The 25,256-nt window shown below is 40.9% G+C and overlaps 1 protein-coding gene across 3 annotated transcripts in view; it reads left to right on the plus strand.

The window, feature by feature from the left end:
• The window catches only part of LOC122540180 (tyrosine-protein kinase STYK1), a 112,486-nt gene extending 89,629 nt beyond the window's left edge, over nt 1-22,857 (plus strand). For all 3 annotated transcript variants that reach the window (XM_043675524.2, XM_043675522.2, XM_087980647.1), the window contains 4 exons: nt 2,355-2,572; nt 5,788-5,828; nt 11,138-11,234; nt 17,985-22,857. In XM_043675524.2, the coding sequence (XP_043531459.2) occupies nt 2,355-2,572; nt 5,788-5,828; nt 11,138-11,234; nt 17,985-18,156 (528 nt within the window). In that variant the 3' untranslated portion in view covers nt 18,157-22,857. The remainder of the gene's footprint in view (nt 1-2,354; nt 2,573-5,787; nt 5,829-11,137; nt 11,235-17,984) is intronic.
• The last annotated feature ends 2,399 nt before the right edge of the window (nt 22,858-25,256 follow it).

Here is a 25,256-nt window from a genome sequence, read left to right on the forward strand (position 1 = left end):
GGGTGGACTTGTTGGGCTGAAGGGCCTGTTTCCACGCTGTAAGTAATCTAATCTAATCTAATCTAATCTAATCTAATCTAGTCTAACCTAACCCCAGTCTGTACTGATCCTCCGAATGTACCTAGCAATAATGATTGAAAACATGTTGCTGAGAGTGTGTCTAGGTTTTGCCAGCCTCCACTGGTAGTATTTGATTTATTGTCATGTGTACCTAAGTAAATTGAAAAGATTTGTTTATAGGCAGATCGTATAAGCAACGACATTGAGTGAAAAACATCTAGACAGAGGCATACAAGTTACATTGCATAAGGTGTGCATGAGGCAAGATCAACATTATTTAAAGTGCACTATTTAGTTGAATAATGACAGGGAAGAAGCTGTTCTTGAACCTGATGGTGTGTGTGTGTGTGTGTGTGTGTGTGTGTGTGTGTGTGTGTGTGTGTGTGTGTGTGTGCGCAAGCTTCTATATCTTCTGTCTGGCGGAAGTGGTTGTAGGGGAGTATTACCGCGGTGTGACAGGTCTTTGCTAAATGATGGCAGCTTTCTGCAGCAATGGGCCATTTAAATGGAGGCCGTGGATGGAAGATTGTTAGTGTGTTTGGAGTTTTGTAGTAAATATACAATTACACCAGGAATAAATGTTGCACTATGGCTTGAATTTTTTTCTCTCTCCGTGCTGGAATGCAATTTGTGATTATTGACTTTTTTGATATTTTAAGAATTTCTGTCACTGAAAATTGAGTGGCTCATTTTTCTGTGTTTGCTTTCTAGCAAAACCAGAACACACTTCAATTCACAAATGGAAATGATATGTGTTTGCCAAAAATCATTGGCTATGGTAAAAGTTTGAATAACTGTCATTGTCCCCAAGGAATCCAAAGGTTTGACACAAGTCGTCAAAACCCTTTTTTTAATATAAAAGTCCCTAGTTAGGTCTGTGAGGTTGATAAAAGGGGTTGAGAATGTGTTGCTGGAAAATGCACAGCAGGTCAGGCAGCATCCAAGGAACTGGAAAATCGACGTTTCAGACCGGAGCCTTTCCTGATGAAGAGCTTTTGCCAAAACGTCGATTTTCCTGCTCCTCTGCTGCCTGACCTGCTGTGCTTTTCTAGCAATGTACTCTCAACTCTGGTCTCCAGCATCTACAGACCCCACTGTCTCCTCCCTGATCTTAAAAAAAAGGCACTGAGTTCTCTTGGGTTCATGGCCGTTATTCCGAAATAGAGTTAAGGTGTATTGCATTTTTGGTAAAGAGGACAAGAATTAATGTCACTTTAAAGTAGCAAATACAGAAAAGAATTGCTGAATGCTGCAAATGTGAAATAAAAAAACAATTGCTGGAAATATCCAGCAAGTCAGCAACATCTGCAGAGAGGGAAGGCAGCAATTGTTCTGTCATCAGAACTGTAGTGTAGTTTGTGTACCGTCTGTTTCTACCACACTTTAAAGGAATTCTGGCAAGGCTGCTCCTCTCTGTTGATAAAAACAACAATGTCACGACTGTTTCCAAGTTCTGATTCATCCCTTACAATTCTGAACAAGGGGAATAGATTCCCCCTTCATTCAGGAGTTGTCTGATTCTCATTGTCATGTGGGAAGAATGACTGACCTATCCAAACATTTGTTCTGCTTTAGTGTCAACAGGCAAATATCTCAAAAACAAATGTAAATTAAAATCACTTTGGGAGTGTAATTGTGTTCCCTGAGAGTTAATACAATTTTTTTTTCTGGACACTGTGTGGGGTTGGTTTATTAAGAGGACATAAGGCGTCTGACACCTGTTAAGACTTTGATCAATTTAAACTTAAGCTGTCCAAAGTGCAGCCTCTCTTCCCAGTTGCATTAGGCTGGCCCCTGTCAGTCAGTTTATAAAAGGATGTGTTTCTTTTTTTATGTTGGGGAGGGGGGTATGGGTGGTGGTGTAGGGAAGAGAACTGGAAAGAAGCATTATCTACTGTGAAGTTTGCCTTATTTCTGCCTTCCACAAAAAAATCCTATTCAAAGCTCTGCTGTTTATATAGAGCTATTCAGCATTTATAACTGAGTTGGATTGATAGAATGAATAGAACTGGTAATTTATAAATCACTATTATAGCTTAAATTGGTTTCAGAATGAGTTGGTTAGTTTGGTGTCTGGGGAAAAGCCTCCCTTCGTAGCTTGCTTGGGATAGCTATAATGTTTGATGAAATAACTGGAAGAAGCTGGTCAATGAGAGAGAATGAAAATCCTGGTGTTATCTGTAGATTAGCTGTTCAGTTTTTTTTAGCAGAACTGCAGTTAACATTCTCATTGAAATCTATTTGAATGCTGTGCGTCCAAAACACTATTGAGTCTGTCTATCCATTTGGAATAGGATTATCTGACCACAAAGCATAAAGTAATCCATGGGGATATTGCTGCCCGGAATATTTTGATCCATGAGGATTTAACTGTTAAACTCGCTGGTCTGAGCCTGGCCTTTGATGTTTACAAAACTGGAACGTTGTCATCCCACAGAGCAGCACAGGTTCCAATTAAATGGCTTGCACCCGAAAGGGTCATAAAGCGACCAATCACAGAAAAGAGTGACACGTGAGTACAGGAAAACTTAATGTAAAAACTGGATCCGAGCCACAGAGGGATGTACTGTGGGCTCAGGGTGGGAAATGGGTATGACCATAAGACCATAAGACATAGGAGTGGAAGTAAGGCCATTCGGCCCATCAAGTCCACTCCGCCATTCAATCATGGCTGATGCGCATTTCAGCTCCACTTACCAGCGTTCTCCCCGTAGCCCTTAATTCCTCGAGACAACAAGAATCTATCAATCTCGGCCTTGAAGACATTTAGCGTCCCGGCTTCCACTGCACTCCGTGGCAATGAATTCCACAGGCCCACCACTCTCTGGCTGAAGAAATGCCTCCGCATTTCTGTTCTGAAATGACCCCCTCTAATTCTAAGGCTGTGTCCACGGGTCCTAGTCTCCTCGTTTAACTGAAACAATTTCCTAGCATCCACCTTTTACAAGCCATGTATTATTTTGTACGTCTCTATTAAGTCTCCCCTTAATCTTCTAAACTCCAACGAATACAATCCCAGTATCCTCAGCCGTTCCTCATATGTTAGACCTGTCATTCCAGGGATCATCCGTGTGAATCTCCGCTGGACACGTTCCAGTGCCAGTATGTCCTTCCTGAGGTGTGGGGACCAAAACTGGACACAGTACTCCAAATGGGGCCTAACCAGAGCTTTATAAAGTCTTAGTAGTACATCTCTGCTTTTATATTCCAACCCTCTTGAGATAAGAGACAACATTGCATTCGCTTTCTTAATCACGGACTCAACCTGCATGTTTACCTTTAGAGAATCCTGGACTAGCACTCCCAGATCCCTTTGTGCTTTGGCTTTATTAATTTTCTCACCATTTAGAAAGTAGTCTATGCTTTTATTCTTTTTGCCAAAGTGCAAGACCTCGCACTTGCTCACGTTAAATTCCATCAGCCATTTCCTGGACCACTCTCCCAACCTGTCAAGATCCTTCTGCAGCCTCCCCACTTCCTCAGTACTACCTGCCTGTCCACCTAACTTCGTATCATCGGCAAACTTCGCGAGAATGCCCCCGGTTCCCTCATCCAAATCGTTAATATATAATGCGAACAGCTGTGGCCCCAGCACCGAACCCTGCGGGACACCGCTCGTCACCGGCTGCCATTCTGAAAAAGAACCTTTTATCCAAACTCTCTGCCTTCTGTTAGACAGCCAATCCTCAATCCATCCCAGCAGCTCACCTCGAACACCATGGGCCCTCACCTTGCTCAGCAGCCTCCCGTGTGGCACCTTATCAAAGGCCTTTTGAAAGTCTAGATAGACCACATCCACTGGGTTTCCCTGGTCTAACCTACTTGTTACCTCTTCAAAAAATTCCAACAGGTTTGTCAGGCATGACCTCCCTTTACTAAATCCATGTTGACTTGTTCTAATCAGACTCTGCTCTTCCAAGAATTTAGAAACCTCATCCTTAATGATGGATTCTAGAATTTTACCAACAACCGAGGTTAAGCTGATTGGCCTATAATTTTCCATCTTTTGCCTTGATCCTTTCTTGAACAAGGGGGTTACAACAGCCATCTTCCAATCATCCGGGACCTTTCCTGACTCCAGTGACTCTTGAAAGATCTCAACCAATGCCTCTGCTATTTCCTCAGCCACCTCTCTCAGAACTCTAGGGTGTATCCCATCGGGGCCAGGAGATTTATCAATTTTAAGACTTTTTAACTTTTCTAGCACTATCTCTTTCGTAATGGCAACCATACTCAACTCAGCCCCGTGACACCCTTTAATTTTTGGGATATTACTCATGTCTTCCACTGTGAAGACTGACGCAAAGTACTTGTTAAGTTCTCCTGCTATTTCCTTATCTCCCATCACTAGGCTTCCTGCATCAGTTATAGATTCCACACACCACTGAGGTATATTGAATTGCCTGCCAAAACATTCCTTACTTATTCCTGTGTTTTAATTTATTCTTTTATGGATATGTCCATCCCTAACAGAGGCTTGCTCGGTGATTTCAGAAGGCAGTTACAATCAGCCACTTGCTTGAACATAATGTAAGAACATGGAATACGAAATTGAGCCCCTCAACCCTGCTGCACTATTTTATATGATCACGGCTTGCCCACTCTCCATAACGCTTCAACCCATTACTAATGAAAAATCTGTTTCTTGCCTTAAATTTACTCAATGTCTCAGCATCCACCACACTCTGGGGGAGTGAATCCCACAGATTTACAAACCTTTTAAGACAAGTAATTTCTCCTCCTCTCCGTTTTAAATCTGTGACCCCTTATCCTGAAACTATGATCTCTCATTCTAGATTGCCTCACATGAGGAAACAGCCTTTCCCTGTTGACTTTGTCAAACTCTGTAGCATCCTATCTACCTCAATTAGATCTCCTCTCATTCCTAACTCCAGAGAGTGTCGGCCTGAACTGTTCAATTTCGCTTCATGAGGTGAACCACTCCTCTCTGGAATCAATCTAATGAACCTCCTCTGAACTGCTTCCAACTACATTGTTCCTCAAGTGTGAGAACCAAAGTTGTATGCAATATTCCACGTGCGGTTTCATTAATGCATTGTACAGTTGCAGCAACACTTCCCTACTTTTTAATACTCTCTTCCTTCAGCAATAACTACACTTACAATAAACACTACAATTTCATTTGCATTGCTTATTACTTGTTATACCTGCATACTGATTTTGTGGTTCATGCATGTGGATCTAGATTCGCATATAGAACATTTCCTTCTTTAAAGCAGATGGATTTTGCAACAATCAATGATAATTGTCATGAGTACCATAACTGAGATGAGCTTTCAACTCAGGATTAGTTAACTTACCAATGTTTATACTTCAGTGGCTGCTCTGGTGAGAGTTGAATCTTTGACCCCAAAGCATTGGCCTGGATTTCTGCATTACCAATCCCTTGATACAACCACTACACCTACACCTCTCTTTACCTTGTTGTTTGTGGATTAATTCATGATGCATACCTAAACTATAAAATGCATCGCTCAATGGAAAATGGTCAAATGCACCCCGGTGACATGTTACAATGTTAAGTATCTGTGATTAAAATTCCAAACATTGTCTCATTAACTACAGCCCATTTTGTTTGAAAACAAAGATTGGGAAATATCACGAGGAATTATCAATTGGTTGTGCCGTTGAACACTTGCCTAAATAGGAATTAATACTTTTAGGGTGACCTTGCTTCTATATTCAACCTTTTGTTTTTATTCACAGGTGGTCATTTGGGATCTTTCTGTATGAAGTAGTTACTTTAGGTAAGTTTCTTTGTAAATCAACTAATTTAATGAACACTAGGTTTAACATGAACGGCAAAACAAGGTTTCAGTCTGCTTCCCAGAAAAAGCCTTTGCTGATATTCAATCCCAGTGAAGTGGTTTTTATTTGTTCATGGGATGAGGTCATCGCTGGCTGGGTCAGCATTTATTGCCCATCCTTCATTGATTGGAGGGCAGTTAAGAGTCAACCACACTGCTGAATCTGGAGTCATATGTAGGCCAGACCAGGTAAGGATAATTGTTTCTTTCCCTGAACCACATTACTGAACAATGGACAATGGATTCATGATCATCAGTGGACTCTTCATTCCAGAATTTTTTATTGAATTCAATTCCATCATTCCATCATACCACCAAGACAGGATTTGAACCCGGGTCCCCAGAATATTATGTGGGTCTGGGTTAATCGTTCAGCAATGTTACCACTAGGGCTCCCCTTAAGTGTCCTTCTATCTTAACTCTAATTTCCTACCTAATGTTAACTACTTCATTCTGTTATTACTCTGCCACCTCTTTTGATGTCACTGAAGGGCTTTACTTTCACGCTTATAATGTTCTTGAACAGTATTAAGAACTCTACTTTTATGAAACTCCTCCTTGAAAGACTTCACAAATACTTTTCTAACACAGGGCATTGAGACTCTGATATTACTATTATGATTTAAGGCCAAAACAAATTTATTATTATTGGGAATTTGGATTTTTAAAGTAGAGGCCGATGGATTTGATTTCCATTCTGTGAAAGTAGTTTTAGTTTGAGGTCACAGTCATTTGGAAAAGTAACGAAAATGTATCATTTTCAAACAACTGACTTAGATAATACCTAACCAGATATTTGCAGTGTTAACATAGAACGTAGAACATTACAGGCCCTTCAGCCCTCGATATTGTGCTGACCTTTTATCCTACTCTAAGATTAAACTAACCTACATACCTTTCATTTTACTATCATCCATGTGCCTATCCAAGAGTCGCTTAAATGTCCCGAATGTATCTGACTCTATTACTACTGCTGGCAGTGTGTTCCACACACCCACCGCTCTCTGTGTAAAGAACCTACCTCTGACATGTCCCCTAAACCTTCCTCCAATCACCTTAAAATTACGCCCCCCTCGTGAATGCCATTCCTGCCCTGGGAAAAATTCTGACTATTCACTCTCGTCAACTTGTTCATCTCTATCATCTCACCTCTCTCCCTGCTTAGTTCCCTCAACCTTTCTTCATAAGACATGCCCTCCATTTCAGGCAGCATTCTGGTACATCTCCTCCACACCCTCTTGAAAGCTTCCACATCCTTCCTATAATGAATTGACCAGAACTGAACACATATTCCAAGTGTGGTCTAACCAGGACTCTCTATAGAGCTGCAGTATAACCTCACATCTCTTAAATTCAACCCCCCCGCTAATCAAAGCCAACACACCAGAGGCCTCCTTTACAATCCTATCAACTTGGGTGGCAACTTTGAGTGATCTATGGACATGGACCCCTCATGGACCTCTGTTCCTCTACACTGCCAAGAATCCTACCTTTAACTGTGTATTCTGCATTCAAATTCAACCTTCCAAAATGAATTACTTCACAATTTTTCAGCCCACTTATCAGCCCAGATCTGCATCCTGTCAATGTCCTGTTGCAACCTCCAACAGCCCTCCACATTACCCACCAGTCCACCAACCTTCATGTCATCAGCAACTTACTAACCCATCCTTCCACTTCCTCATCCAAGTCATTTATAAAAGTCACAAAGAGCAGAGGTCCCAGAACTGATCCCTGCGGAACACCACTGGTCACTGAGCTCCAGGTTGAATACTTTCCATCTACCACCGCACTTTATCTTCAATGGGTCAGCCAATTCTGTATTCAGACAGCCAAATTTCCCTGTATCCCATGCCTCCTTACTTTCTGAATGAGCTTACTATGGGGAACCTTATCAAAAGCCTTGCCAAAATCCATGTACACCCCATCCACTGCTCTACCTTCATCAACATGTTTCGTCATGTCCTCAAAGATTTGAATAAGGTTTGTGAGGCAGGAGTTGCCCCTCTCAAAGCCATGCTGACTATCTCTAATCAAACTATCGTTTTCCAAATAATCATAAATCCTATCTCCCAGAATCCTCTCCAATAATTTTCCAATCACAGACGTAAGACTGACTGGTCTGTAATTCCCAGGATTATCCTTATTCCTTTCCTTGAACACGGGAATAATGTTTGCCACCCTCCAATCATCTGGCACTACTCCAGTGGGCAGTGAGGACACAAAGATCATCGCCAAAGGTGCAGCAATCTCTTCCCTTGCTTCCTGAATAACCTTGGGTATATCCCGTCTGGCCCAGGGGACTTAGCCATCCTTATGTTTTTCAAAATTTTCAGCACATCCTTAACATCAACCTGTTAGATCATATCAGTCTGTTTCACACTATCCTCTCAAATGTCAAGGTCCCTCTCAGTAGTGAATACTGAAGCAAAGTATTCATTTAGGACCTCCCTTACCATCACCTGACTCCAGGCACAAGCTACCTCCCCTATCCCTGATCAGCCCTATCCTCACTCTGACTATCCTCTTGTTCCTTCCTTAAATGTAGAATGCCTTAGGTTTTCCTTAATCCTACCTGCTAAAGCTTTTTCATGCACTTTCTAGCTTTTAAGTCCATTCTTCAGTTTCTTCCTGGCTACTTTGTAACCCTCTAGAGCCTTGTTTGACCTTTGCCTCCTCAACCTTAAGTAAGCTTCCTTCTTCCTCTTGACTAGATGTTCCACATCCCTTGTCACCCAAGATTAACTGTTTTCATTAGAGAAAAGAAGGTTTAGGGGTGACTTGATTGAGGTGTACAAGATGATTAGGGGGTTAGATAGGGTTGACAGTTTGAACCTTTTCCCGCGTATGGAGTCGGGTATTACAAGGGGGCATAGCTTTAAATTAAGGGGGGGTAGATATAGGACTGAAGTTAGGGGTAGGTTCTTCACTCAGCGAGTCGTAAGTTCATGGAATGCCCTGCCAGTAGCAGTGGTGGACTCTCCCTCTTTATGGGCATTTAAGCGGGCATTGGATAGGTATATGGAGGATAGTGGGTTAGTATAGGTTAGGTGGGCTTGGATCGGTGCAACATCGAGGGCCAAAGGGCCTGTACTGCGCTGTATTCTTCTATGTTCTATGTTCTATTCCTTCACCCTACCATCCCTTCCTTGCCTCAGTGGGACAAACCCATCCAATACTATCAGCAAGTGATCCCTCAACAGCCTCCACATTTGTCATGCATTTTCCTGAGAATATCTGTTCCCAATTTATGTGCCCCAGTTGTAAACCCCCCTCCTGCAATTAAATACTTTCACATACCGTCTGCTGCTGACCCTTTCAATGACTATAGTAAAGTTAAGGGAGTTGCGATCACTCTCATCGAAATGTTCTCCCACTGAGAACAACTGACCTGGTTTGTTGCCAAGCATCAAATCCAATATGGCCTCTCCTCGACTCTGCCTGTCTACATATTGAGTCAGGAATCTTCCCTAGACACAACTAACAAAAATTGTTCCATACAAACTATTTGAACTAAGGAGGTTCCAATCAATATTAGGGAAGTTAAAGTCACCCATGGCAACAACCCTGTTACTTCTGCAACTTTCCAAAATCTGCCTCCCAATCTTGTCCTCAGTGTCTGTGTTGCTATTGGATGGTCTGTAGAAAACTCCCAATAAAGTGACTAGTCCTTTCCTGTTCATTGAAGAATTTATGATGCTAAGTTTATGACAGACAGAAAAAAAGCAAACGACCAGATCCCTCTAATTTATTTGGTGTTCATTTCGGAAGAACATGGTTTCAGTTCCTTCCTATCAGGAGAATTGGTCATTTTTGTCCTAGTTTAGGAGATCATTTCACCCTAGCAGAAGGGTTTATAGTTTGTGAAGTCCAAAAGGCTTCAAGTAAGAATAGTGTAGAAGCCCTCCAGCTATCATCTGAAGTAGTTTAGATCATCAGTATGAGAAAGACTTCTTAAACCTGGTAAAAGTTCGTTAGATAAGAAAATAAAGTTAATATAGAAGGAACACAACTGGGATAGATAATCTGTGAAGGATATTTCTAAGAAACAAACTGAGACTTTGCTTGCTGTTTGTTAGGATCTTTCTAAACTCATTATTTCTCTTGTTCTTTTGGTAAAGAACACTGTAAATATGTTCAGTGACTAACCACCATGGTAACCAACTGCACACATTAGTCTTCTGACCTGTGAAACTAGGTTTCACTCTGAGATCAAGTCGTCCAGTATTACCATCAGCTGGGAACATATGACTACACTTGAATTTACCAAGAAGTTCACAGAATCTGTACACGACCCACTGTTGGTGCCATTTACACAACAGCAGAACATGTGCCGTGTTGTATAATTGCTATGACAATGGTGTAGAACTAGCCTCCATTCAATATGCCTTCTCCAGCACGAAGGAGTCTCGCTCGACTTCACTTCAGTTTAGAATCAGGTCAGGACTTGATTTACATAAGTGGAGTCTCTAGCATCACGTTCTGACAGTCTGGATTGATGAGGACTGCAATGCCGCCTTTCATGCTGGTGTTAATTCTGCATTTAGGCTATGTCTGCACTGCTACAGGAAAACTTTATGAATTTAAACAACATTGACGCTAAGCCTATAAAGGTGTCCTTAGTGCCCACAAGTAGAAAGTAGGAAGCTAGGTCAAATAGATCATAGAATCCCTGCAGTACGGAAACAGGCCATTTGGCCGAACAAATCCAACTGACCCTCCGAAGAGTAACCCTACCCTATTATTCTACATTTACCCCTGACTAATGCACCTAACCTACGAATCCCTGAACATTATGGGCAATTTAGCATGGACAATTCACCTAACCTGCATATCTTTGGATTATGGGAGGAAACCAGAGCACCCGGAGGAAACCCACGCAGACACGGGGGGAGTAAAAGCAATTTACTGCAGATGCTGGAATCCGCAAAGGGTCAGTTAGACTCAAAATGTCAGCTCTTTTCTCTCCTTACAGATGCTGCCAGATACTGGGGGAATGTGCAAACTCCACACAGACAGCCATCTGAGGCTGGAATCGAACCAGAGTCCATGCTAGACAGTCCACCCCATATGTATGAAATTAGTTATTATGCTCCTGCCAAGTTATACTTAAACAGCTGAGTTCAAGCATGACTTTAGCTAAAGTCACTGTCACCTGAAGATTTGAATGCTTCATGGATTACTAAGACTCCATCCTAATTCTATATTTAGTCAGTGTTTGACCTCACTCCAATTGTTTTATTTTATAGGAGCTCCTCCATATCCTGAGTTTCAGCCACTGGAAATCTTCCCAAAGCTGCAAAGAAATTACAGAATGCCCAAACCGTCCAACAGCAGCAATGCACTGTAAGTAGCTCACTGTATCATGGCTCACCACCAGTTCATTTGATTCAATCATAGCTGGTCTGTTTCTTAACCTAGTGGCAGTTTGTCTGTTTTGGCTGTTAAGTGGGCAGTATAGTCAAGCCAAGCCAATACCGAGGTAAATTGGGGAATTTGGGGGGATTTTTGGAACACCTTTTTGGAACTGGAAGCAATGATGACCCAGATTTAATCTGTGGAAGTCTGATCAAGTATTCCTCCTCTTCCTCACGGTCCCACAATGTGGGAATCTTAAACCAGAAATGTTGATTGCTCAAAGGGCTGTCTAGTTAGTTACATCCACAATGAGCAAACTGATTTGCAGTCAGTTTCTGACAGGCATAGGATGTGTTTCAGAGGAGGACTACAGAAACCATTGTCAAAGGTTGAACATTGATGATAAGTGATTACTGTTCATGCAGATACAATTGGTGTAACAGGTGGATTTATTTTTAATATTTATTCTGGACATGCTGATTCCTAGTTGAATTGGGTGAGTGCTGGTGGAAGTTCCACAATACTGACTCAGTGGTGGCAAAGAGATAGTGATTTACATCCGGATTGATTACATGTGAGAATCTTTTGCAGCAAGTTTCCTCTTTTCTATTTGACCACCTGAAGAATCATAGAGTTCCTATATTAGACCCATTGAGTCTGCACTGAGCCTCTGAAGAGCATTCCATCTGGACACCTACCCTATCCCTGTAACCCCATATTTACCATAGTTTGCCCACCTAGCCTGCACAACATGGGACAATTTAGCATGGCCAATCCACCTAACCTGCACATCATTTGACTGTGGAGTGAAACTGGGGCACCTAGAGCAAATCTATGCAGGCAAAGGGAGAATATACAAACTCCACACAGTTGAGTGAGGCTGGAATTGAACCTGGGTCCTTGGCGTGTGAGGCAGCAGTGCTAGCCAATGTGCCTCTTGGTGTGTTTGAAATGTGATTAATCCAAAGAGTATTTTTAGGAAGAGAGATCACAGCTTCCAAGAATTTGGGAATTGCTCTATTATATCTACTCCCTATAGAATTGCCAACTTTCTACAATTGTCCTAGAATCTGTAGGAAATAAAACTCAGCCAATCAAAATCAACCTGCCAACCACACTTTTGCCACTTTTTTTTCCTGAAGTACAAATTGTTGGGATTTGTTTGTTAGAAGTTTGTCATTTTTGTTTGTACCACAACACGATAATCTCTAGCAACACTGTATGTAAAATTAAAGGTGAATCTCCAGGATATGGTGTGGATGACCTGAGAAGTGCAATGAAGAGCAGGAAGAGACTGTTCTTGCAACTCGAGACTAATTCGATGGAATATCTTGAGGAGTCTGTTGGCTTCCCAGTTGGCTGTGGGAAAAGCTGTGTTCCTGAAGGATGGAACAATGTTAAAAATTTGGGATTGGGGCCATTCGATATAGGAGCTCATAGGATGAAATTCTTCATTTAGCTCCAATGTGCTAGCCATTTAGAATTTAAATGCTACAAGTTCTCTCTCGTGCAGTGTCTTCTGTCTCCAATACTCCCTATCCCCAGCAGATTTTTATGTTGTCTTATTTTAAAATCTGGTACCGTTCAGTGCATGTATGTTGTAATAGCCTATTGTCTGGCTATTCTTTTCCCTTTTTGGAGTTTTATTTCTTTCCATTCAGTGGACTAAGAGATGTGAACTTGTATCCAATCTGCTGGTCCTTGGCAACCTTAGATTCATACAGTACAGAAAAGGCCCTTCGACTCATCGAGTCTGCACCAACAATAACTACCACTAAAGGCATGCTAATCCCAATTTCTTGAACTTGTTTCATATCCTTAAGTGTTATGATATTTTGAAGTGCTCATCAAAAATTTTTTTTTTTCAAGTTGTAAGGTTTTTGGCCTCTGCTACTGTCCCAGGCAGTGTATTCCAGATTCACATCACCCACTAAGTGAAAATGATTTTTTTCCTAAATCTCCTGCCCCTTATCCTAAAACTATGCCCCTTTGTGATCAACTTCTCAACCAAGGAGAACAGCTATTCCCCATCCTGTCCTGTTTTATTTTAGTTGATTTCTGACCATGATCAACACTCCACTTTGTGCTCTCCACAGGAAAGATGGTCACGTATCTGAGCTATTCCCAGCATTCTGATTGCCCAGCTTTGTACGAGCCAAATGGCAAATCTTCCCTGGTGTACTTTTACATTCCATTTAGAATTTTCTACAATAGTACACCAGACATTTGGTATTTCCTCTGATCCTGATACATCTTTGCGCTCATTCCATCTTGTAGTTTTGGATTCCATCTGCATCATTTTAATTGAATGATTTAAAGGTAAATTATTAACTGACACACTAATATAATCTCTCATATTAGTTTTTAGAATTTATAAAATATTAAATCTGCTCATTTTATCATCCAAGTAATCTCTATTTGGTGGAATGTCTAGTGGAATGCAAAGTAGTGTAACACTGATATTTAACTACATATGATGCAGCACTGTATTGAGCACTAGGGGGCATGAATGGATAGCTGGGGAGATGTCACTTCAGATGTGCAAGCATTTTAAAATACAGGTACTGCGAATCGACCTGTTCAGATATGTAATGACATGCTTCTAGGACAGGTTTTTTAAGGTTTGAATCCAGGCCTCCTGGCCCAGAGGGTGGGACACTTTCACTGCTCCATACCAGCCCTCAAACCAGCAATTTAATTTTGAGCAAGACACTCTGGCTCTTTACTCACCATTAAACACCAAATGTCTTTTTACTCGATTGCAATATTAACATTTTTCCTTTCAACTATTTATTGTTAAGAGCGATTTATTTTCAATATTAAGTATTGAGGATTTTGTTATAAAACCATGTATGGACTAATTATTGAACACAGTGAGCGGCATGCACATTTACAATCGAGATTGAGTGCTCCCTGGAACAGTCTGGCTTCAGCTGTCACCTAATTGAGCTCCAAGCTTATCCGACCCTGTGCCCTGCCCATCTTTGTTACCATTAGTGTTTGTCAGCTTTGTTTTTCTTCTATAATGCAGATCTAGAAGTCATTTTCTCTCATTCATTAGATTGAGATTTTCTTTAGCAAAGATATAAACATTAAGAAATGCTGCATTGTTTGCAATGCCTTTTTTTGTCTAATTTCTCCAATTTCAGCATAATAGGTGTGCTTTGGTTTTGTAAGCTGACTGTTGTTTGGTTTTACAGGCTGCTGAAGATTGTACTGACGCCAATATCTCCTTGGTATTTTGCTTAAATGACCATTCCTCATGTTTGACCCTCAATGCTGGCAGACTACTCGAGGGAAGTTGTTCTCATTTGGATGAGCAGAGGACACAGCTCCCCTTTTGTTTAAGGCCCTCTGTCAATTGCAACAAAGTTGTCTTTTAAGCATGTAGCAATGATGTGTAATTAAACTTGGTTAACCAGACCAAAAATGAAGGAGAGACTAGTCCCAAGGTTGTTTTGAGTGCAAGAGTGGAGTTCTTCACTCCCTGTCCTGAAAACAAAGTGTGCCATTAAGTACATGCACAAATACTGGTGATGAGCTTACGAAGCAGGATGGAGAAACGAGTCTAGTACAGATGTGAAGGCTAATGCAGTTACACATCTTGAGTCCTTTGAATTGTGGCAACGCCAATACCTGAGTCAAATGTTTAGCTTTCTCCTGTTTCTTTAGGAGTAGAGAGGTTTGCAGATCTTGTTCTTAGTGAACAATGTTTACTTTGTTTTTTTTTTCACCAGTGCTGGTTTCTGTATTGAGATTGATGGAGAAAAGAGCTTCCAATATCCTTACTATTTTTGTTCTACATTGTGTTCTCTCTTTTTGTTCGAAGGCTACTGTTCCTCTGCAGAGTCTGGTGGTTATTTCGTTTGAAGCTGGTTTCGTTTAAAGCTTTTTTTTTTCTCTAAATGGAATATACAATGCCACACCGTGTTCCCCATCTGTTGATTAAAATGATAACTCCAAGGCTCCTGGTTTTGTATATGCCATAGGGTTTCCTAGACCTATGATGTGATCACAGCAGCCATTTGAGTTTAGTGGGTGTCCCCTTTCAAACCATTTTAGTCCATGAAAATCTCAGCTATCGAAGTCAAATGATATAAAAGCTGAAAATTTATAGTTCATTTTCTCTGCATTTTTATGGACCGGACCAAACCATCTCAAAATATACTGTGAAGATAATCTACATGCCAACTTTTTTTATTTTTAAAGGCAAGTGTAAGCCTTTGTTCCAATTGGTCAAACAACCAGGCTTGAAGCAAAACATACTTTATTCTTGCATTATAGTTTCTGTTTTCAAGGACACCAATGCTCCATTTTGCCAATTTGGCAAAATTCCAGGAACACTCATTGAATTTTGTTTGGGGTCCAAAGTGATCTAATGAACAAACTACCTGTTGGGTCAAGTTCTATACTGACTGTGACACTCTGCACAATGACTTCAGAAAACACATACATGCATTATTTGTTTAAAAAGTTTCAAGATTATTTCAAAGGTTTTAAATAAAATTGGGCAGACTTGTTTCTGTTGGTGAATCTGTAACGAGTGGGGATTGAGTCAGGGTTAACTCAAAAAAAAAGTAAAGGGAATGTTCGAAAGGTATTTAAGTGGAAAGCTATTAACACATGATTAAGGCAGATTTTTCTTCAATTTAAAATGGAATTTGAATTCAAATATAAAAGACTGAAGATTTTTGAGGGATAAATGCACGTTTCCTGAGCTGTAATTACTGCATATCAAATCTGGAGGTGAGATTTGAGTAATGCTGAAAGATGATAATGAAAATGCGATATGGAGCTCTCCTGGCTGGAGTTTAGATCTTGTAATGATAAGAGGGAGCAAGCATTATCTTTATGATTCAACAACAATTTTCTATGGCCGTGGAATTCATGGGATAACTTGAATCAGACGTAGCTATCACCAGAAACAATCCCCAAGTATTTCAGCATCCAATGTAACAGAACAAATTAGTCCTGACAATTGTTCAGTGAACACATCCCACACCAAACCACCTGGTTGATTGCATCTGATGGAAGGTCATCCCTCACCTAATGGATGGCATCCCCTGCTATTCATTTTTCATCTGTTAAAACCTAATTCTTAAACCTAATCTTCCATCATTCACACAAAATTTACTGTATTTTTATGCACTTTTTAGTCATTGTTCCTGAAATCCAAAAGGTTTTTGAGTTTGAGTTTCCACCCTTTCTCTATAGAATTTTCTGTTCAAGAAAATCTATCATTGTTGGTCTAATTTAATTGAAAATGTTTTGAGATTCTACACTTAAGATTTGGGGTATGTTGGATTTTTCATTCTGTACATAACACAATTCATCCAAATTTAATTGATTTGTTTTTTCTCTTTAAACTCTTGATCATGAGGGAACCATTCAGTAATACTCTACTTTGTCTAGATCTGGTCATACAGTCTGACAAGGACAGAATAAAATGTCTGTGGTGTAGTGCTGACCCAGGAGAATAGTGCTCAGCCCTTTGTGATCCTTGCCAAGTTGGATGGATGTGTTGGACTGTCTGTAATTTCCTAATCCATTCATTGTCTTGATGTGACCATTCCTACAGGAGAAATGAGAGAATTGATATTCCAATTACAGATCCCTTGAGCTGCTCTGATATGGTACTGCCAGATGCATGACTTGAGCACTGTTCTTTTGTGTTGCCCAATGTTGTCTCCTAGATTTGGGTGTATAGTTTTCATAGATAAATTTGTAAAGCAAACTCACCTGAATGTTTAATCTGATCTCTCACCTGAAGGTTGAAAATGAGTGGAATGAGAGAGAATCATTCAACCCTTTTGAGCCAATTCTCCCTTGCTTCTTCATGGCTTACCCAGTTTATTTTATCTCAAATAAACATGGAGTCATAGTGGCACAGAGGCAAATATAGGCAGCAAGTTTTAGGCTCTAACCATTTGCTGCCTAAGCATGTTCATCATTACATTTCTTCTGTATTTCTTCCCAAAACCTTTTAAAGTTGTGACTCTCTCACCTGGCTTTATCAGGGACTAATGAGAACAGTCTTTTATCCTGCCTATCTAATCCTACCACAACCTTACACACCTCCTATCAAATCACTGTCTCCTTAGCTCCAAGGAGAATTCCTCTAGCTTCTCCAATCTAACCTTAAAGCTAAAATCCCCTGTACTGTGGAAAGCGTTCTAGTAAATCTCTTGTGAATGTTACTGAGGGCCATAGCTTTATAACCACAACACGATATAATATTCTGTGGTCTCACCAGATCTTTATAAAGGTTCAGCATAACATCTATATTTGTGTACCCAACATTTTGAGGCCCTAGATCCTATATGTTTTGGTAATTATTCTCTTTCTATCTCCTGCCACTGTCAAAGATAAGTAGATTTGAACCTTGAGGTTTCTTTAACTTTGTACACCCTTCGAACCAAATGAAACACAATCAAAAACATTAGTGTTGACATCCTCTGAATTATCAAGATATAAGTATTAATACAGCAAATCCTACTTTATTGCATTAAAGTGATATTTGTTCTTATAGGGAATTTAGTCTCTGTGAAGTAAGGAGAGATTAAGCATTATTTAATAATTCGTTATCTTCCCAACTGTTAAAAGGAATAATGTGCAGTCCATGTTAATCACCATGCATATAACAAAATAGAATATGTTTCTAAATGCAATAATCTGAAAATTTGAAGTGTAACCTTTTTAAATGAAACTTTTCTCCATACCCCTCTGCTTCCCCACCAGATATGACTTGATGAAACAGTGCTGGCAGTGGAAACCATATGAAAGGCCAAACTGGTCTGATTTGACTAACAAACTGGAGGCCTTGATGAGCAATGCTGATGAAATTAAGTTGCTGCAAGTAGCTGATGAGCTGGACCTTAACCAGTACAAACAAGCTGCTGGGGTTTTCTGACTGAGGAATGAGGCTATGGGTAAATTGTCAACAGATGTGTGAAAGCAAGTGCTCGATTGAAGACCACAATGAACAATAAGCTGAATAGCAGAATTCTTGCCTCGCTGGAGAAAATGGGAATTGCTAACTTGGTGAAAGCTTTGAATACACTTTGACTGAATGCTATTTTATATGATCGAAGACTTTGAGGTACTATCAGCTGAGGTAACTAAGCAACAGCAAGTTGCTGTGCTCTCCAGGGAATTTCTTGTGACGGCTGAATCTTCAGTTTAATATGGAACCAGTTCACTTCCAAAAGCAGCATGAATGCTCTTTGATGTTTGGCAATAGCAGAGAATGGAATGTTCTAGAAGACGACATGACTGTTGCAGTCAGGGCAGTGTACCAATTAACCGAGACTAAGAATAGTTCAGGATGTAACCAATAAAAGCTGTCTGTAAGTCCTAAAGTAATGATCAGCAATGGGCAGAGTCCATAGCTAAAGGTCCATTAATGCAAAGGTTTGTTTTAAACTATTGCCTGTACTTGTCAATCTTACTGCTCACAATAGCATACATTCTCTAAACAATTTCAAACTGAGGGAGGGAAAGTCACCTGATTTGTGACTTTCAACAAATCCGCCACTGAAAGATGTGATGCTGTGAAAATTCTCCCTGTATTTTTAATAAATAATAAGGCACACTAAGGGCAGTTTGTGGGGACTTTGGGAAGGGACAGTTACAAATGAGGGGAGAGTCTAGTGATTTTGTATTATTATCCTGGTGCATTTTTCTGAATATATGGGAACTGCTGCATTTTAAAAGAATACATCTGTATTTGAAAGGTACAGACAAGAAATTTAAATTGGATTTTAAAAAAAGTTAAATTAAATCTGATTACTTCTCCACACTTGAGTAATACTATTATGTTGGAAGTAGGAACACTGCAGTCAGTATGAAACAGCTAATAGCACGGGTCTACCTTTTTATCTGTTTTTACTTATGATTACACCTTTTCTTTCTTCTCTTTTCCCCAACAAACCCTTCTGATTGATCAGCGATAGAGAATCACAGTAGACATTTCTATCCTTTATTTATTTGTGGCAGTGAAGGCCTCAGCTGACATTATGACCTCCAGTGGGATTAAGACTTGAGATTTTGGAGCCATAAGCACTGAATCAGCATTGGGCTACCATTGTGCTGAATGTTACCAACTGCTAAATCCCTTTAAATTAATTCTTTTGCTGATAGTGGGCACTGCCAAATGGACAGACCTTTGAGGACTGATTGCAGCTGTAAAATATAATGCCTCATGACCCTCAGTTGAAGGTCACATTTTCTAAATTGCTGCCTGTTGCTCATCAATTATCCCAATCCCCTCATTTTTACTCCAGGGTCATGCACTGTCTGGGAAATTACACTGGGGTCACTCCTGAGGTTGTGGAGGTGGGGGGTAGGGGGATGGGTTGAAGGAAGAGAGGCAGGGAACACACTCTAACCTAACTAAATGCATTCCTGACCTGCAGAAGAGCAACTCGCTCCATACAGACCAGGAATGGTACCTGGCAACTGAAGGTGTGGCTAAATTTACACTGCTCTACTGTTGCTACCTTTTATCTTTACAAAATGGGAAAGTTTCATGTTCACCCCAGGGTTGCTATGTGGAGTATATCTGTTATCTTAGAATATGGTTGATCATGATCTAAAAGCATTGGGTGACATGTCAGCCAATCTTTGAGCTCTTGGACTGGGTTAGTAATGAACACTCAATACAGTTTATGGTCATTCTCAGTTCACTGTTGTTCTTGCAGAGTTTCCTAAAGGAAGGATTCTTAACTTTATTTTGCAGGTGACCTGCAGAATGCCATCTTAACTTAGTTAGTATCTCTTCGATCCATCTGCTACAGTAATTGGTGACACTAGACTGCGTAGGTTTTTACAAGCAGCTTGGCTAGTGGGTGAACACACCAACTTAATTCAAAAACATAATGTTAAACATTAATACAACAATAAACAAATGAAAAGAAACCTTGGCCTGAGTTTAGCTATTGGTAATTAATGCTAAACAAAATGTTTCTTTAAATCGTGCTATAACCAACATAGCAAAGACTATAGGCCCTGAAAACATGCCGGTAGTGGTACTGATGACTTGCACTCCAGAATGAATCACAACTCTAGCCAAGTTGTTTCTGTGCAACTGCAATACTGGCAGTGAGTCAATCAAATTGTCCAGGTATGTAGTCCATGAAATAGAATCCCTACAGTGTAGAAAAAGGCCCTTCAGCCCAATAAATCTACACTGACCCTCTGAAGAGTAACCCACCCAAACCCATTCCCCTACCCTATTACTCTACATTTACCCCTGACTAATGTACCTAACTGACACATCCCTGAACACTATGGGTAATTTAGCATAGCTAATTCACCCAACCTGCACATGTTTGGAGGAAACCGGAGCACCTGGAGAAAATAAAAAGGAAGCCAAATCTAATCTAGCCAATTTATTGACAAAGTGATGAACTGTGGTGTGGATACATACCCTTCGCCCAACAAGTCCACAGCAAACCCCTTAAGAGTATCCTAATCAAACCCATTCCCCATTACTCTACATTTGCTCCATGACTAATGCACCTGACCTACACAACCCTGAACACTATGGGCAATTTAGCATAGCCAATTTGCCTAACCTCCACATCTTTGAATTGTGGGAGAAAACCAGAGCACCCGGAGGAAACCCATGCAGATACATGGAGAATGTTCAAACTCCACACAGACAGTCGCCAGAGGCCGGAATCGAATCCAAGTCCCTGGTGCTGTGAAGCACCAATGCTAACCACTGAGACACCTGTCAGCAGCTATTGTATGGCATTTCAACAATAATAAAGGTAAAGACACAATTGCACAACAGTCCTATCAGGTCAAAGGGTTGCTCTCTCCGAGAAAGATAACTGGTTTAATCCGAGAGTTACCATTCCTTGGATAAAGGGAGAGAAAGTTGAGAAGGAGAATCCTTCGTGGTCACCTCAGCTGGTGTGGGAATTGAACCCACAATGTTGGCATCACTGCAAGTTGCAAACCAGTTAGCCTGCCAACTGGGCTGACCAATCCCCTTCCAACAATAACCTGCTTACCAGTCCTCAATGTGGGGTTCCAACCGGACCATTTAGGTCCAAACCACATTGCAGTCTTTCTGCAAACACCGGGAAAACACCTGAACTCAGTAATTTACTATCCTTGACATCAATATATGTCATGTCAAGCAGCCCTAGTGGAATTGAGGAAAAGCTCTCCAGTAATAGGAGTAATCTGGCACATGGGAAGATGGTTGTCATTGGATGTCAATCATCTCAGTCTCAGGATATGGCCGCAGGAGTGCCTAAGGGTGGGCATTTTTTCATCCACCTGTTCAGAGATGTGATGACCTGTGAAACAACTGCGTCTTGAACCTTCGCCTCCTGGCTCTGAGGTGGGAACACTACCACTGCATCACAAGAATTCAAAGAGGGCTTAAGGCTAGTGTCTTCGGGTTGACCATCTTCAGCTGCTTCATCAACCCAGCAGGCTGCCTCCTGCTGAATGAAGTCCTACTTCTCAGATGTTGTTGAAGCCACACTAACACAGGTAAATGGAGAGTATTTTATTACACTCCTATCTTGGACCTTTCAAATCTCCAAAAGCCAATTATAGAGGTTAGTTGTTCACTACAATTTAGCTGTAACTTGCTGTAATTGCAGGAATTGTATCTGGTCTGATTAAGCTTCTATTCAACTTCAATGCACAGGATGTTTTTGGTAGGATAATGGTAATGATATCAAATTTCATGTGACATGGTTAAATTCTGTCATTAGAGATTGACCATCACCAGTAAGCCACAAATGTTATTGCTGCATATCGGCCTAAACTTGAACAAAGTCCTGTTCACTTTGTGCAATGAAGATAGACATCTCCAGCATCTGAGCAGTGTGAATGTTACTAATTCTGTTCAACTACAAGTGAGTAGCCCCACCTTTTACTTTGTGATGGACTGATTGTTGGTAAATAGCTCAGGATTGCTGGGCCTTGGATAGACTCCGAGAAATCCATGACGTGGTATCCTGAGATTGAGATGATTGGTGACAACATCATGCTTTGTGCTAGCTATAATTTCAGTCAAGTTAGTGGAGAGTTGAATTGCATAGAAAAGTGTTCCTCAGCATGAGTCGATCTGTTTCTCCTTCCAAACAGAAAAGCCTAATTAAAGTAAGCATATTTTTAACACCATTTCAAAATATAAAGTTTAACATCATATATTTAATTTTTAGCTTTATAACATTATATTCTGTGTATAGCTAATGTTGTCCCAATTTGAAATTAAACATTTCACATTGACACCACAACTTAATCCATAAGAAGATGAATTGAGCTGTTAGTGAGTTTTGAGAAGATTTGTAGCTCGGGTTGAGGTTCTGGATGTACCGAGCTGGAAGGTTCATTTGCAGATGTTTTGTCACAATACTTGGTAACATCATCAGTGAGCCTCCGGATGAAGCATTGAGCTGTAATTATGTTGCAAACAAGTTTGTTTTACTACCGGTTGATTTCACTTTCTTTAAAACTTCTTGAGACATCCTTTCCCACTTTGTATAGTCTTTTTCTTCCATGTGTTTGGTTGAAAGGTTGTACTTCAATTTATGTTCCTTTCTTTGTTAAAATAAATCTGTATATTATACAGTCCAGTTTCTGATGCTAAGGTTTTGCAATTCAGTTTTGTTAATTTTGCCATGAACAATATTGATTGTGAGCAGTCGATCTAGCTTTTGGGAGCAGATCATTATGAACTGGAACTTTAAGAAATTTCCTGTCATTGTTTGTTATCCTATGAAATCCACCACCTCCCCTTCAAATGTGGATACCAGGTTACCCTTTCTTTAGAGGTAGGTACAGAGCTTTCACCTTTCTTAAAGCAGCCAATGACCATTCTGAAACAGTCAATTAGGAATTGCTGGAGAAACTTGGCAGGTGGGCAGCACCACAGCATAAGATAACTGCAATTCCCAAGATTACAAGAAACTAGAGTGTCAAGAACACAGCCCAGACTTTGATCCATTGTTTCCATCTATATTCCCGGCTGCCACCCTCTTCCGTTGGTCAGGAGATATGAAAGTTTGAATACACATATATGAACAGATTCAAGAACAGCTTCTTCCCCACTTATTAGACTATTGATCAGACCTCTCATATGTTAATTTTGATTTTTCGCGCGCTCTGCACTTACTCTGTAGTTGTAACACCATTCTGCACTCTGTTCTGCTACCCTGATGCATCTTGTACAATCTGCCCATGTAGCACACAAAGCAACACTTTTCAGTGTACCTCGGTATATGTGACAACAATAAATCAATCATCCATTGGTGGAGAGAAAGCAGTTAACGTTGAGTCCAGTGACCCTTCTTCGGAACTGACAGCTAGGAAAAGGTGGTATTTCTGCTGGTGGAAGGCAGGTGGGGGTAGGAGGAGGACTGAGTGGACAGATGGAGAGGGAACCCAGAGATTGGAAGGAAAGGAAAAGTAAGGCGGATGAAGGCCTTGGGTTAGTAAGGGAAGAAATGAAGCTAGATATGGGATCATGGAGCTATGCGTGGGTGAAAATAAGAACATAAGAAATATGAGTAGGAGTAGGTCATCTGGCCCCTCGTGCCACCTTCGACATTCGGTAAGATCCTGGCTGATTTTTGTGTGGCCTCAGCTCCACTTACCTGCCTGTTCACCACAACCCTTAATTCCCAAATTTGGTTTTGACAAAGGGTCAGTTAGTCTCGAAACGTCAGTTCTTTTCTCTCCTTACAGATGCTGCCAGTCCTGCTGAGATTTTCCAGCATTTTCTCTTTTAGCCTTAATTCCTTTACTGTTCAAAAATCTATCTTTGCCTTAAAAACATTCAATGAGGTAGCCTCAACTGATTCACTGGGTAGGGAATTCCACAGATTCACAACCCTTTGGGTGAAGAAGTTCCTCGTCAACTCATTCTAATTCTGCTCCCTCTTATTTTGAGGCTATGCTCTATTTAAAGCAATCAATGTCATTATGGGATCTGGGGTATAGGGGTGAGCAATAGACACTGAAGGTGGTGTTCACACTCAAATTGTTGAGCTCTGCATTAAGTCCTGAAGGCTGTAATGTCTCCAAGTGCAAGACGAAAGGCTGTTCTTCCAGCTTGTATTGAGTCTCACTGAGCACTGTAGCAGGCCTGAGACACAAATGGTAACTGGGGAGCACAGTGGTGTGTTGAAGTGGCAGGTGACGGGAAGTTCAGGGGTTAGTGCAGAATCTATGGGTGGCACGGTGGCTCAGTGGTTGGCACTGCTGCCTCACAGCACCAGGGACCCAGGTTCAATTCCCGCCTTGGGTGACTGGCTGTGTGGAGTTTGCACATTCTCCCCCTGTCTGCGTGGGTTTCCTCCCACAATCTGAAGACGTGCAGGTCAGGTGAATTGGCCATGCTAAATTGCCTATAGTGTCAGGGGTAAATGTGGGGTAGGGGAATGGGTCTGGTTGGGTTGCTTTTCGGAGGGTCAGTGTGGACTTGTTGGGCTGAAGGGCCTGTTTCCATACTGTAGGGAATCAAATCTAATCTCATCTCTATGGACAGAATGTAACTGTTGTTCAAAGAGATCACCCAGGCAGGGTTTTGTTTCCACAGTGTGGAGAAGACTATGTTGTGAGCAAGGACTACAGGAGACTAGTTGAGTGAAGTGCAGGTATATCCCTGCTTCACATGGAAGGTATGTCTACAGCCTTGGATAATGAGCAGAGAGCAATTAAATAGACGGTATTACACCTGCTGCAATTGCATGGTAAGGTGCAGTGGGGACATGTGTGAGGAAGAGCCAACCAGGGTGACTCATAGGGGGGAGCAGATACTGCAGAATGTTCATAATCACCACCTTTTCATTGCTGGTTCTGAAGAAGGGTTACTGGACATGAAACACCAATTGCTTTTTGTCTACAAATGCTGCCAGACCTACTGGGTTTCTCCAGTACTTTCTGTTTTTGTGTGTTTCATATCTCCAGAATTCACTGTTCTTCCTTTTTCTCTGTTTATCTTAATCATTTCGCTTGAATTTTAAATCTGATCTCAATTTT

This window comes from Chiloscyllium plagiosum, unplaced genomic scaffold, assembly GCF_037043375.1.
Source record: "Chiloscyllium plagiosum isolate Xiang-an unplaced genomic scaffold, Cpla_swu_hap1 HiC_scaffold_37, whole genome shotgun sequence".
Taxonomy (NCBI): Eukaryota; Metazoa; Chordata; class Chondrichthyes; order Orectolobiformes; family Hemiscylliidae; genus Chiloscyllium; species Chiloscyllium plagiosum.